The 14,553-nt window shown below is 49.7% G+C and overlaps 1 protein-coding gene across 5 annotated transcripts in view; it reads right to left on the bottom strand.

Moving 5' to 3' along the window:
* Positions 1 to 14,553, bottom strand: part of Tns3 (tensin 3) — a 230,283-nt gene that overhangs the window by 48,490 nt on the left and 167,240 nt on the right. For all 5 annotated transcript variants that reach the window (XM_029545266.1, XM_029545263.1, XM_029545264.1 and 2 more), the window contains one exon: positions 11,655 to 12,917. In XM_029545266.1, coding sequence (XP_029401126.1) covers positions 11,655 to 12,917 — 1,263 coding nt within the window. The remainder of the gene's footprint in view (positions 1 to 11,654; positions 12,918 to 14,553) is intronic.

Genomic DNA, 14,553 nt, shown 5'->3' with positions numbered 1-14,553 from the left:
CGAATGAGGATTTGCTGGCAGTCTAGGCTTAAGCTAAAAACACAAAATCCCTACAAATATGGAGGGGCGTGCATGTGATTCCATGAAGCAGGGCCACCGTGGGTTCAAGGTCAGTCTGGACTAGGTGTTAAGACACTATGCGGGCTGAGGAGATGGCTCCACCTGTGCTTGCTGCACAGGGAGGAGACTTCACACAAGGTCGCCAAGATTCACTCTCAGGGAGACAGGCAGCCCTCCTAACTCTTAAGATGTGTGGTCCTGGGATGGAGGTCTGACACAGCAGGACTAACAAGGTCTAGTGAGAGGAAGTCTTAGGGGACAGCAGCAGTCTTAGAGCCAAGGTGCCTGCATCTGCCCCAGCAATGGTGACAAAGAAAGACAGGTCAGAAAGAGTAGGTGTCCCCTGGAGGCTGCTGCTCAAGCGGGCCTCTCTTCTTGAAAGGTCTACAATCCACTCATCACAGTGGTGAGCGGCAGACCAGTTTCGGAGCTGAGAGTTCGCTTGGCATCACACAGCAAATCAGTAAACAGCCATGTATCAGCGTCAAAAGCCAGTTTCTGGGATGTGGAATTTCAGACAAGGGCTCATATTTTCTATGGATGTCTCCATCTTTTTCAAGCTTTCAAACTACAATTCTTTTTCATCATTTTATTCTTAAAAACGGTAACATAATTATACCATTTCCCGCTTCCTACACCTTGTTCTTACTCAAATCCATGGTCATATAGTACACACACACACACACACACACACACACACACACACACATTCCTAAATACGTAGAACAACCTGCTTAGTCCGTGTGTTATCTTGTACTTACACACTTTCAGGGCTGACCAACTGGTATCTGACAAACATTTGCCATGCTTGTTCCTGGTGACTTTCCCTCCTGCTCTCAGCCACCCTCGGCCGCCTGCAGTTCTCTGTGCAGGGCTGACTCCTCCTGAGCTCTCCCCATCCATGTTCACACGTCTAGTGGCATTGTCTGGCCAGGACATGTTTAGGCAACCATGCTGGTAAGAGTTCGAGCATAACGTCTCTGACATTTCTAGAAGACACCATCTCTTAGCAAAGTTCTGGTTCCTTTGTCTGTATCTTTTGTTTTCAGACATAGACACCAGAGTCTCAGAAGAAAGGTGGGCTAGGGACTTCCCACAGAAAACCACGGGCACCTCCATGTCAGCCTGCTGCCTCTCACCACTACTAGGTGAGCCTGACACAGAAGCAAGCAGACATTTCTCTCACACCCTGGCTATCTTGAGATCTGGAAGGAGGTTGACTGCCACGGGGACATTTCTCTATGTGTTTCATGCACTATCTCTGCTGCCTGCCAGGCTGGTCGTCCCCCTTTAGAAAGACTGAAACAGAAAGCATGGCGTCTCTGCACTGCTGCCTCCCTGGGGCTTGGCTTCCTTACAGAAGACAGATGTGGAGGTAGCCACTTTCCCGGGTATGGTGCTGGTCCCTGCGATCATGCTAGATCTCAGCTCTGATGTCCATCCCAATGAGGATTGGGTGTCTGTGAGTGGTCGAGAGATGGGAGGGCAGGAGACGGAGGGTGGAAGAACGGATGAGCTGGCCTCCCTCAGAAAGCCTGTGGTGGTTTGCCAGACACAGGCTCCAGACCCTCCCTCTTCCTCACTTCCCTGGGAACAGTGCCATACTGTGAGGAAGACACATGGCTTCTTTGTTTATTTTTCCACTCTAGGCTCAAAGTGTGAGGATCTGCAGGGGAATAAATCCTTGATGCTCCCTGGGTTATACTCTTCATTAACATAAATTCACCTGCACACACAGCCACTGCTATCTATGTACCAACCACCCTCGGTCCTCCCCTGCTCGGGGTGTGCTCCCTGGGGCTATCTATCTTATCTGCAAGCTCCTAGCAGGACTCCAGGGGCTGGGGCTGGGAGTCGGGGGCTGCATCACAAATGCTGTTCCACATCTGCAGAAACGGCAGAGCATGGGTTTACATTATTGACTTCAGATCTCCAGTGCAAAGCTGACTTGATGTGCTTGGGCAATCTGAATAGCAAAATAATTATTGAGTCAAGGAGGAAGTAGGTTAAACCCTACTCTCTGAACAGTGCATATAATTCATGCCATACAGGTGGCCACAGCAATATTGATTTCTCATTTTCCAGAGGAAACCAGGAAAGGTGGGAAAAAATAAATAAATAAAACAGAAACACTTCATGGGCGCAGGGGATGCTAGCGGATTCTCTAAGGACATAACTGACACTGGTCTGATGTGCAAGCTAAGAGAAGCTGTGCTGGGCTGAAGGAGCCTTCTCGGGGTTCTGGGCAGCCTCACATTCACACCGATCCCTTCTGGGTTCTGAGAACACCCAAGGTTAACAGGGACCAAATCAAGCTCAAGGGAACCTTTGCAGGCACAGGGCCTCTCCCCGTAACTGTGGGAGACTCACCTGTGCCTGCTGGGGCCCAGTTGTCGTAGGGAGCTACACCTACTTCCAGCAGGTCCCCTGACAGTAAAGAGGAAACCTGAACCGGCCCCTGGCGTTTACAAAAGCTCAGGGAACTCAGAATGCATCAGGACACTTGAGGCCTACAGGAACACGGAGTACTGCCGGGTAATTATGCCAACGAGCCTTGTTCTGGGAACTCTCCATGCAGCCATGCTCCCTAGGGAGGAGGGACAAGCAGAAAAACCAAGTGGCAGCATGACTGCACACCCCACAGCCCTCCAACCGTTATCAGTACCTCTGAGCATTCATCTGTCTTTGCATGGGGCCATCCTTCCACCAAGGACCCACCGGACCTCAGGCTCGAGCTTAGGACCTGAGTGAGTCCCTATTTCCCCATTCCTGCTACCTCCCAAGTCCGTGCGGTGATATGTGGGCACACCCTCTGAGCACTGCCCAGGACCACAGACCTTATCAAGCAAAACAGGCGCTGAGACTACCATGAGTCTCTGGAGGGCACTGAACCTCAGAGAGACTGGGAAGCTGAGGCTAAATCACTGAGAACACAGATAGGCCTATAGCACTCCAAGGCCAGGCAGCTGTGTGGGCAGTGTGGGAGCAGGGGAAAGACAGCCAGGCTAGGGGGCACCAAGGCCACTATGACAGTGGGGGAAATCATGACAGTGAACTCCCTCAAGCGCTTCATCTGGAGACACTGGAGGTCTTGTGGGAACGTTTGCAAAGCACAGGGCCCACAAGAATTGGATGCAGATCAAGATTGTCAGGCACAGTGGTGACATGCGGGACTGAGTCCAGGATAGCCTGGAATAGGTAACTCTGTTACTGGGAAACTCTGAGTGTGTGTTTGGGGGAAGGAATTTAGACCACTTAGCTGGAAAACTACACTTTAGGATAAATCTCCCACAATGCCCCTTGGCAGTTCTGCACTTCTTCAAATGCACCAAACTCCTAATCATGAGAATGGGACCAAACCCTCCCTCACTGAGTTTCTTGTTATCACCTGGCCTACCTGGAAAGAGGGAGAGGAGTAGAGAGCAGGAGACATCATGACTCTTCGGGGCAGAATCCTCTCCCCAGTGAGGCATATGGCCCACTGCGCTGTGAAAATAAATCTACCAGTCCTGTGGGAGGCAGCTTATGGGGCAGTACATGACCAATGGCTGTCCTCTACAGCACCATTAGAAGCAACCTGGGGGAACATCCCAGCCTCAAAGAGGCATGGGTCAACTCTCCGAGTGACTAGATACATAACCACAATTCTAACAGTGTGGTTCTCCACAGAATGTCATTACAATCCTCTACTGAGGACCTCCCTCTTCCTCATCTCCATCTACTCTTCCCTTGGAGCCATGGCACAACTGTCAATGTTTTCAACTTACAGGCACAGCACATCTGGACCCAGGAGTCAGTGGGTGAGCATAAAGTACTTCAGACATTCAAGCCCCTACCAGGCCAACCAGCCACCCTTTGTAGACCAAAGTACACACAGTCATCCTTAGCACCCACATCCCAAAAGCCCCCAGGTGGTTACAGTGTGCAGTGTAAAGAACAGAATCAGGAAAGAATATGCCCCGGTGGACTTAGCTCTTACCAGAACTCTGCACACGCATGCAGTGGGATAGACAGGTTACCTTGCTTGGCCACACTGAGCATCTCACATACAAACAGTAACACACAACTTAATGAAAAGGAAAAGGAACGGGTCGGAGAGCATGACCCATTCTGCAACACAATCTTTATTTTCAACTTGGGACCCTAGAAGGAGAAGCACCGGTAAGTGACTGGTCTTTACAGGATCGTGTAAGAATGAAGCAACGCTGGCACCCTATGGCATGGGGTAGTTTTGGAAACTCCCTCACATTCCTGAGAGTGAAAACAAATAAGGCAAAGACTGGTTTGTGCTGAGGTAAGGGCCTCCTGAGTTCAGCTCACCGAAGTAAACAGAAACTCAACAGAGAGTGGATAGACAAAGGCTAGCCCAGCTCAAATGTACCCTGGAATCCACTGATGTGTTCTCTTTTGGCAAGCTCAACCAAGACAGGCTCAGTAGGCCTGGTCCCCTGGTGGGCTTGTTCCTCAAGATCAAGTAGCATGAATTTCCCATAAAAAAAGTGGGTGGGACTCTGGGAGCCCACATGCTGAGTGACATCAGTAAGAAGGCAGGAAAAGCCCTCTGTGTCTACACAGGGCCCTCCCTTCCTTCCTATCTCTGTTCCTAACCATTAGGGAAAGAGACCTCTGCAAGGCTTCGGCCAGGGAATGGAATTAAGGTGCACTGTCCTGGGAGTCGTGGAAGTGCTCGCTTTGGGGAAGGCTATGTGAAAGGGAGAGAAGACCTCCCCATTGCTGAATGACCTCTTAGAATAAAGATCTCCAAACTCCAAAAGGGATCAAGCTCTGTCACTTCACCCACTACTCACATCTAGGACATTCCACTCATCAGTAGGGTTCCAGGACCCAGTTATGGTTCCTTCCTGTTATGTTTAGGTAACATCCTCCACTACATCTACAGAGGGCACCGTGCAACCCCTTAATCAAGGCCCACGTCATGACACAAAGGCCATGTGGCAGAATCAGAAATGGCAACTGACCTTACCAAGCCTGAGAACTGTCAGAGTCTCTTCATCCTGATGAAGAGAAAGGATTTGACCTCCATTATATGGAATGCCCAGAGGTGGCCTTCCTAGAACCTGGGTCTCTTACAAGACGACAACAGACCAAATGTTTCTAGTGTATTGAGAAGGCCAAGCTTCTGGAGACAAGCTGTCCATACAGGGGGCTGGAGGTGGTTTCTTCAGCAAACTCAGCAAGAACTGCCCTGTGACCCAGTAAATCCACATCTGGTAATAAGTCAATAGGTATTCAAACAGGTATGCTTGCACAAATGTACATACCATCAATATTCACAACAGCCAAATTCGGATAGAATCCTAGTGTCACTGATAGGTGAATAGATCAACTACAGAGTATTATTTAGCCATAAACAGGAATGAATCTCAAATAGTCACAGACCTTTAAATATAATGTGCTCTGTAAAAAGAAACCAGCCAAGAAGAGCCACATAGTATACAAATGCATTTATACCAGAAGCAAGAACAGCTCATCTAGGGAAGTTAGTGTGTTGCAGGCCAAGGTTGGGTGGTCACTAAGGGGTTAAAGTCTTCTCTGGAAGGAGTAGAGAAAGGTGAGAACACAGGATGGTAGTGACTGTACAGCAGTATAGCTGTCCTAGAAGAACTGTGACCTGGTAGCTCCCTAGCCCTTGCAGGGAAAAGTCCCAAGGCCTCCCATATGTCAAATCAAGCAATGCTATACCACTGAAATGTGTCCCCAATGCTGAATTCTCTCCTCTGCAGAGCTGGAAGTAAACACCATTTCCATGCACCAAGTCCCTTCAAGTGACTCTGGGTCCTGACTCCTGACCCATAGCAAAGTCCTACCCAGAGTGCTCCCTGTCAGATCCATCGTCACCACTGATGAGACAGTGATCATATAGACAAGCCTGAGCTACCCAAGGTCCCGTGGCTCACCCTCTGGGCTCCTGGAACACAAGACTGAACCGGTGGTGGAAGCCCACCCCGCCCATTCTGCATCCCTGACATCTCTGCCTGGTACTGGATGTTTAGCACCGAGCCTCCCCAAATACCACACCCTCTGGGGGCATCTGTCTGGCCATTATTCCTGTATAAGCGAGACCTGGATGTGAGAGTCTAATGGAACAACTCCCCAGGTTCTTTGACTTGCTAGCGGTGATGGTGACTGAAATGTGTTAGCAAAAGTGAAATGTATGAGGGTCTCCTCTTCCACATCTCTGGTCCCTGACATGAAAGCACACATGGGGCAGTACTACAAGCTGCAATCTGAAGCTTCATGCGCTCCTCCCACAGCAAAGGAATTCTACAAACAGGCAGGAAGGCCAGGGTGCTATGTGCAAGAAGTGCCTGCCAGGTTCCTGTCATCGGGCCACTGAGACCAATGGAACAAGAATCAAATACCTCAACAACACAAAGTGAAAAGTCTCCCAGGTATGGAACAGGCAGCCAGCTTTCTGTCATGCACAGGATAGGCTCCACAGGTTGCCTCTCTTCTCGGGGGTAGCCCCACCACACCACTGCCACTTAAAGGCTGGGATCCCAGAAATCTACCCACTCGCAGGCTGAATTGAAATTGGCAGGCGGGCGACAGGCAGGCAGAGGCTGGGGGGCCTGCCAAATCAGGTACAGTCAGGGTACATCACACCAGAGTCAGGGCGCAGTCTTACGGGCCACCAGGCACTTTGAAGAAGCAAAATCCCCCAAAGGAACTGCCTGTCCTCACCCGGTTTTACAAGGGAGATGACACTACCATCAGCAGCACAGGTGTCAGAAATGACTCCTAACCTCTGGTCAGCCTCTCTGGTCCTATGGTGGAGTCAGGCTGCAGCACAACCTCACCTCAGCTCAGCGTCCATCTAGCAGAGCAGCTGGGGCAGAAGGGTGTCTGCATTGCTACCCGACAAGGAGATCTTTCTTCACAAATACCTCTAAGGTTTTTTATCCATCCTAGCAAACGTCGTGAAGAAGCCTGGCTGGTCAAAGGGCAGGACTGCAGCAGAATAAAGGATGGCCAAGAGAAGAAGAGTGGACAAGAGGGAGGCTTTTTACTTCCTGGTGGTCTGAAATCACTAGAACAGAGCGGGTACTCAGAGTGTACTCTCTATCACCATCACAGCCTTCACTGCATCACCACCATCTTCCCCATCACCATTACCACCAGCATCACTATGGTGACCATCACTATAGTGACCATCACCACTGCCTCAACCGTCACCACTGCCTCAACCGTCACCACTGCCTCAAACGTCACCACTGCCTCAAACGTCACCACTGCCTCAACCATCACCAATACCACCACATCATCATGATTATTGCTATCACCACCACCACTGTCACCATCATCACCACCACTACCACCACCAGCACAGTTTCCTGGGAAACGAAGAAACAAAACGGCCTCTTCTAGCAAATGGCATGACTTTCTATTGAGCAGATCCCACAAAATCTACCAAACAAACATCCCCCAAACCAACTAACAACAACAAAATCCTTCTAGAAAAGCAAGTCCAGCAGGATGAAATTTTCTAGCTAGAATAAAAATCTCACGTTAGCTATTTATCACCAAGAGCTGAGATAACCGTTCCAGAAAGAACAAAGGGATATTTTGGCACAGGACTTTGGAGGTTTCAATCCACAATCAGTTGGCCCTACTGCTTTGGTCCTAGAGCCATTATAGCAGAAAGGCGAGGCAAATTCAAACCCCTCCTCATGGCCAGAGAGCAAGGGAGAGGAGAAAGAGAAAGGACAGGTTTCCACTATTCTTCTCAGGGCACACCCCCAATCACCTAAATACCTTTGAGGCCCCACTATTTACAGTTTCTACCACGTGTCAATGGCACCTTCTCAGAGCAAGCATTTATCACGTGGACTTCTGGGAGACAGGTAAGATCTGAACGACTATTCCCTGCAGAGCTGGTATGAGTGATGCAGCTGCACAGCTCTGCTGAAATACAGTCCCCAGGAGGAACCTGTTAGAGCTGTTCTCAACTCCTTACTACACAGTAGCTTTCTTGCATTTAAGACAAGATCTGGAACGTGAAGGATTTTACTGATTGGAGGGTGTCAAGGCTCCAGCATCCTATAGTGAACCTGCATCTATGCTCAGCAGGAGCTGGCACTGGGATCAAGAGGAAAGGAGGGCCGGGGTGGGCTTATGGAAAAGATGCAACGTTCTGAAAACTTTGCAGCCCCGAATCTCCATGTCTGTACAAGACTCAGGCAATTCTGCATCCACCATGGGGCTGGGTTTCCCCCAGAGGAATGTCCCGGGGACATCATGAAGCCTTTCAGTGTCACTGGGCCTTTCCTATTCAGCTCTACAGCTAAGCAGCTCTCACTCACTCCTGGACAAAAAGACCTGGGAACTGTGTAAAGTAAAGGCTTTTTATAACACCCCAAAACTTACAGGGGTTCAAAAAAAATCAGTTGCTTAGCCATTTGTACGATTCTCTGACGTCTGGGGATTTCTGTTTTATAACATTCATCACTAAATCTTTCCATTCAGAGATGGGAATAGGTACACTAAACTTAAATCAGGAGCCAGAGAGGTAGGTCAGCAGTTAAAAGCACTGGCTACTCTTCTAGAGGACCTGTGTATGAGTCTCAGCACCCACGTGGTGACTAACAATCTCTTGCAATTCCAGTTCCAGAGCATCTGATGCCCTCATCTGGACTCTGAAGGCACCAGGCACACAAGTGGTGCACAGACATACATGCAGGCAAAATACCTATACACATTAAAAAAATTAAAAACAAATAAAAATTTTAATTCAATTATAAAATTCAAGGTCAACAGGGTCTTAGCATTTTCTCTACTTGCTGGGGAGGAAAGACTGCCCCCTTCTTCACCCAGGTGGATAAGCACATGAGCATTTTCTGATGGGATTTTTATCCAAACAAGTTTGCCTGCACTGGGCTTCAAAATCCCTTTGTTCTTTCTGGAAAGGCTACCCACACTACAGCTAGGCTTCTTATATGCAGTGTAGTCACCTTGGAGGATTTGGGAACTGGGTGTTGACTTAACACAGCAAATTCATCTTGGAACAATAGCTAGCTGGCTATTCTCCTCTGTTGTCACCCACTGGCTCAGCTCTGTCCTCACGCTGAGCTCTGTGCTCATGCCTGCTGCTTGGGGACAGAACCTCATTCGCAGCAAAACTCTGAATTCCAAAAACACCTTTTGTTTTATACATATTCCCGGTATTATGGTACCACTATAGTTCCAAGGATTGACAATGACCCAGGGTGTCTGTTGAATAAAGATGGATTGATAAATTACTAATCTAAGTAGAAAAGTTATTTCATTTGATATTTTATATTTATGCTTGTAAGAAGAGGAATTAAAGAGGATGTAAAGGAATTAAAGGTTAAAATAAAACTCTAGTTAGTAAAGTGACCCATTTCTTCAGTAATTTAAGGAAGGCCAATGTGAGGGCGGAAGCCACAAGGTGATGCTCTGCAGCCCCTGGCTGTATACCTTTCCTACAGGAATGCGGTGTCGCTCAGAACTGTACTCAGTCACCTAAAAAAGAGGCGCCTGAGCCCACGTCCACCCACATACACCGTTAGATACTTGTAAAGTTTTCCAAAACTCAGGAGGGGATTTTGATCCTGGAAGAAAGGCTCTTGATTTCTTCTTCCCAAGTATAGTCTTCCGAAAACATTCGTTAAGCAAAGTGTCGTAGAGTTTGCTGAAGCATTCCCACTGAAACCTTCCAACTCCAAATTTCCTCAGAACTGTACTGGGAAGAGCACACACCTACCAGCACTCCAACCAACTAGAAGGTCCTGCTGTTAGTTAGTCCAGTCTCCAACCAACTAGAAGGTCCTGCTGTTAGTCCAGTGACCCCAGCACGCCCCAGGTAATGTAATCTGGCTTCTCTTCTCGCCTCTCACCATCAGACACTGGGATAGCCCTTCCTTTCCACAGCTAGCTCGAGCAAAAGTCCCAGCAACCCTGTCCTTGGATAACAGCCTGCCAGTTAGCTGGCAATCCATGCAACCCTGACACTGGCTGGGAGCCATGCTTCAAGATCTTGCTCCTTCCTGAAGGAGAGGGAGGGGGTCAGACATCAGCCAGGCTGCAACCTTCTAAAGAAGGCAGAGACCATGCATGGGTCTATACCATAGGGTCCATGTGAACTCAAGCCCTGTCATCACCTAGTATCCACCACAGACTGACAGCAAGGTGAAGCAAGGCCCTGAAGCAAGGATCCTTGAAAGATGAACTAAGCCATTCTGCCAGGACCCTAAAGCAATAATCAGCCCACACAGGGACTTCTATCATCAGCATCACTAGCACACAAGCTAAGGGGGATGCTCACACGGACTCACTGAGAAGCACAGAAAAGCACCCACGGGAGGAAGGAGGAGATGGGATGGCCTTCTCTTGCACTGTCTTTCTTGTCTTCCTAGTCCGGGCTCCCAGCAACACTCCACCTCACCCGCCACTACCTGCAGCCACTTCATCACCCTCATGTAGACACCTCACCTTGGCCAGTCCCCTCCAGGGATAACCTTGTGCAGATCCCAGCCAGAGCCTTGTCCCTTCCATCAACTCCCAGACCTTTTCTCAGGATGTTCCGCCCATGTCCTACACTGTGGCTTGCTGTCTGCCTTTTCATCCAATGACAAAGGTGTCTCCCAAACCCTCTTGACCCGTGTTCACCCACACAAGGAACACCTGGTACTAATCTGATCGCAAAGCAGGCTTTATCACTCTGATGCAGTCTGCAGGAAATACTCCCATAGGCTTGGCTAGAAGACACTGCCCACGACTACTGAGCTTGGCCTTCCAAGAAGCCCCTGCTCTAGTGTCCAGTTCCCCTGTTCTAAGGCAGAAAGGCCCACACACTTCTCTCTCGACAACTCTTACCAACTTCAGAAGGTGCAGTCCACAGATGGCCCTCATTCAGTGGCTGTCACCCTTGGTGGGCTTAGGTCTTGGTTCTAAATCACAGTTTTCAGGATCCAGGAACCTGGATGTGCAGTGTCTGAGCTTCTCTGAGGCCACTCCACACTCTCCGCTCTCTACCCCATGTTCCTGTCTCACTCAGTCATCAAGACCCACCAAGCTCCTCTCTAACACATGGTGGCTCCTGCTCTGTTCCTACAAGAATGACTCGAGAGCCCAACAGGACTTCTGACTCACCGAGATGCTGCCACTCTTCCCTAAAGGAACATTCTTGAACTGAGAAAAGTTTCACTGTTGAGCTGATTCTTCAGGCATGGAAACTGAAGCTCAGAGACTGTATACATAGGTTCTGAATCTCACAGCTAGCAGGTGGCAGAGGAATATGGACCAGGCCATCTGGTGCTCACAAATGACCTGCTGCACTTACCAAGAGGCGTAACAAGTATGTGAAATAAGACACTGATATTCCTCTTCAGCCCCCACCCCCTGGCCCCAAACCATTTTTATAGGCAAGTTTTACACCTCTTTCTTCCCACCTTTCAATTCTGCTAACAAACTCGTACAGTGCCAAGGTACCACTTGGATTCTAGGCCACAGCTTGTGAGCACAGAAAATGCCGCTCCATCGTGAGTTTCAGCAAATCCAAATTCCCAGCCGAATACTTGACACTACCTGACACTAACGCCCCATCAGCTCACCTTGCCGGCCAGGGCTCCGGCCAGGGCCATCCACAGAGTCCAGTCTGCCACCACACTGGAGCCCACTTCCCACACCATCAGGACACACAGAGCCATTAGCTGAGATGCCAAGGGCATTGAGGTGTGTGGGGATGGGCTCAAAGGTGGGGTCCAGCTCTAAGATGAGCCTGTTGAGTTGCTCAATGGACTGATCAATATCCAGAGTAGGAGAGCCTGGGGAGTGTTCAGCTGAGCCAGTGTTCAGCTCCGGATGTACTCCATTCATGACTCTGTCATCTTGAAATCTGGGCTGGAGAGCTTTCCCAGGACAGAGCTGCTGTGTGTCGGGGGGATTTGGCCCATTGCTGATGCCTCTCTGAACAGCCACTCTGCTGCTGGCTCCACGGTTGGGAGTAACCGGGATGTGGGGTGGGGGCTGGGCAAGGCCAGTATTGTCCACTGTACTGCGGCTGCCAAGCCTGGCCTCCACATCTGAGGCAAAGCTGTACTGGTGAGCAGCCACCATCTGCTGCTGGCGTACCCAAGTCTGGGTGGAATAGTTACTTTGCCCATAGGCCTGCGCTGGGGTGGGTGCAGAGGGCTTCCTCAACAGGGGCTGCACCTGCTTTTGCTCTCGGCCCCCACACATCCGCTCCCGATCATAAAGGGCGTCTACACCGAGGCCCAGGTCTGGAGAAAGGACACCGTTGTGATCTTCAGCAACACCGTTGCCAAAGCCATCAGACAGAAGGGAGTTCTGGCTGCTCTTGAGGCAAGTGAAAGGGCCCAGGTGGGTTGACTGGGGCCCTTCAGAGGAGGAAAGAGTACCCAGGCTGTCCACACTGTGCAGATCATGATGGGGCATCTCATCATCTAGAATGTCAGTCTCCCGGTCCTTTAGGGCAACGTCTCCGTTCACATGGACCTGGGCTGGTACCACGTGCCGTGTCCCACTGTACTTGCTGCGCATATCAGTCATGTCTTTGTGGGAGCTTGCAGAGTCTTCCAGGCCAAATCCACTGAGCAGCTGGTCCAGCTCAGCCTTCTCCTGGGGGCTCAGGCCTCTTCGTGCTCCGGGGGTCAGGCGCTCTTCCGTCTTATCAGTCCTGGCGGAGGCAGTAGAATGACCCGAGTCACTGCTGACTGACAGGGTGTGGTCTCCGTGGTCTGGACTGCTGGTGGCTGGCATGCCCTGAGGGCTACTAGGGATGCCAGAATCTGAAGCGCTCTTCTTCCTCACCTTGGCATACAGGCTGCCATCCACTGGCCCCTGTGTGTGTAGCACTGCAGAAAAAGCAAGAGACAGGCTGTAAGCCAGGGAGAAAAGGAAGTATTTATTACCCTCCACAGTGGGCACACGCTTAGCTAAACAGACTAGTGAATCTACAGTGCCACTCAACAGTAAGCAAGTGCAGTCTCAGCTCAGGTCCCCAAACTCTACACAATCCTCTGCAGAGAGAGCAGCAATAAAACAGGATTCATATATCAGGCGCATTCGGCTGAAATCATTTCTGCCTTTCCTGCTTGGTTTCGTTTGTCATGCTGAGGGTAGAACCCAGGGTCTCTATGCATGCTAGTAAGCAATTGACCACTGAGCTATTTATTATCTTAGCTTCATACTTACCTACCCATGTAGGAAACACCACACATACACACACATCTATTAAGACGTTCGGGGATTTTTTTCATTCTTTGAATCATTAATGTCATTATTTTGAATGTGAAGCCCTGCTGAGTTCATGTGAATCCCCAAGAAGAATAAATAGCTACTTCCATCGATATATCTAATGGTTTTTGAACATGCAGGGTACTAACTGTCTTTAAATTCACTATGCCACTGATAAGCCTGTTATCCCATCAGTACTCTGGAATGTGCTAAAATCTAAATATGCAGCTCAATGGGAAGGGAAAGTAAAGATAATGGGAGAGGCTGAAGGCCTGCGGATACAGCACGAGATCACTGGACAACACAGGTACCTGATCACTGTTAGATGTTGGGGCTGACATGCATGCACTACATGGACTGTCATGTAAACAATGTGGGAGGAACAGCTGAAGTCCCTGCTGCTGTTATTAATTAGGGCCCTGGCGGCTGTATGTGGAGATTCCCAAGCCACAATCTGCTGACTGGCAGTTGTAATTGCCTCGGCCACACAGAGCGGGCCATAGCAAGAGCTTCCTAAAATAAGCTGGAGTTCACAGTCAGCACATCTCCCCTGCAAGCCTCCCCCATCTTCCTGAACTTTCTGTACTGTGGAATCTTGGGCATTCCACAGCAGAGGAGCTGCTGATGTCTGGAAAGCCAAGCTGTTTAGGCACCTACAATCCGAGGTTTAAGCCACTATCCACCTATCTGGTGGCTACTGAGCCCATGCATTCAGCAGCTCAGGTGAGAGGAGTCCTGAGCACGTGTCTCACGGCCTCTCAGAACAGCTGGACATTTGGTCAGACTCAGCAGCTGCCGCCTGCCTTTGGAAATACTGGGATTGGCTGACATACTGGGAAGGGAGATGAGAGGTTTGGAGGTGCTGTGCTAAGTGCTCACACACTCCTGAGAACACAGCTCCGAGGTCATGCTTAGACTGGGCTCCGTCCGTCCTCAATTTAACTGCACTGTAGGGCAAGAACAGGAGACAAGGATGGAGAACACTGATGTGTAGTCTAGCCTAAAGAAGCTCAACCACATTCTAAAGCAGAAGTTGGGGGAGGGAAGCTCTGGGGGTAGGAATCATATACATAAGCTGTAAATAGAGCAAGCCTTCAGAGAGAAGGCAAGCGGCGACACGCACATACGCCAGACTCAAGTGTGCAGTTATGGACCTTCATGTTGTTATTGCTTGTTTAAGGAGATCAGAGGCTCTGGGAGAGTAAATAACTTAAGATTAAGCAGCTGTCAGGAGTGGGAGGCACTGAGAATCCA

Source organism: Mus pahari, chromosome 13 (genome assembly GCF_900095145.1).
Source record: "Mus pahari chromosome 13, PAHARI_EIJ_v1.1, whole genome shotgun sequence".
Taxonomy (NCBI): Eukaryota; Metazoa; Chordata; class Mammalia; order Rodentia; family Muridae; genus Mus; species Mus pahari.
Note: the sequence above shows the minus strand (reverse complement) of the source record. Positions and strands in the feature narration are given on the sequence as shown.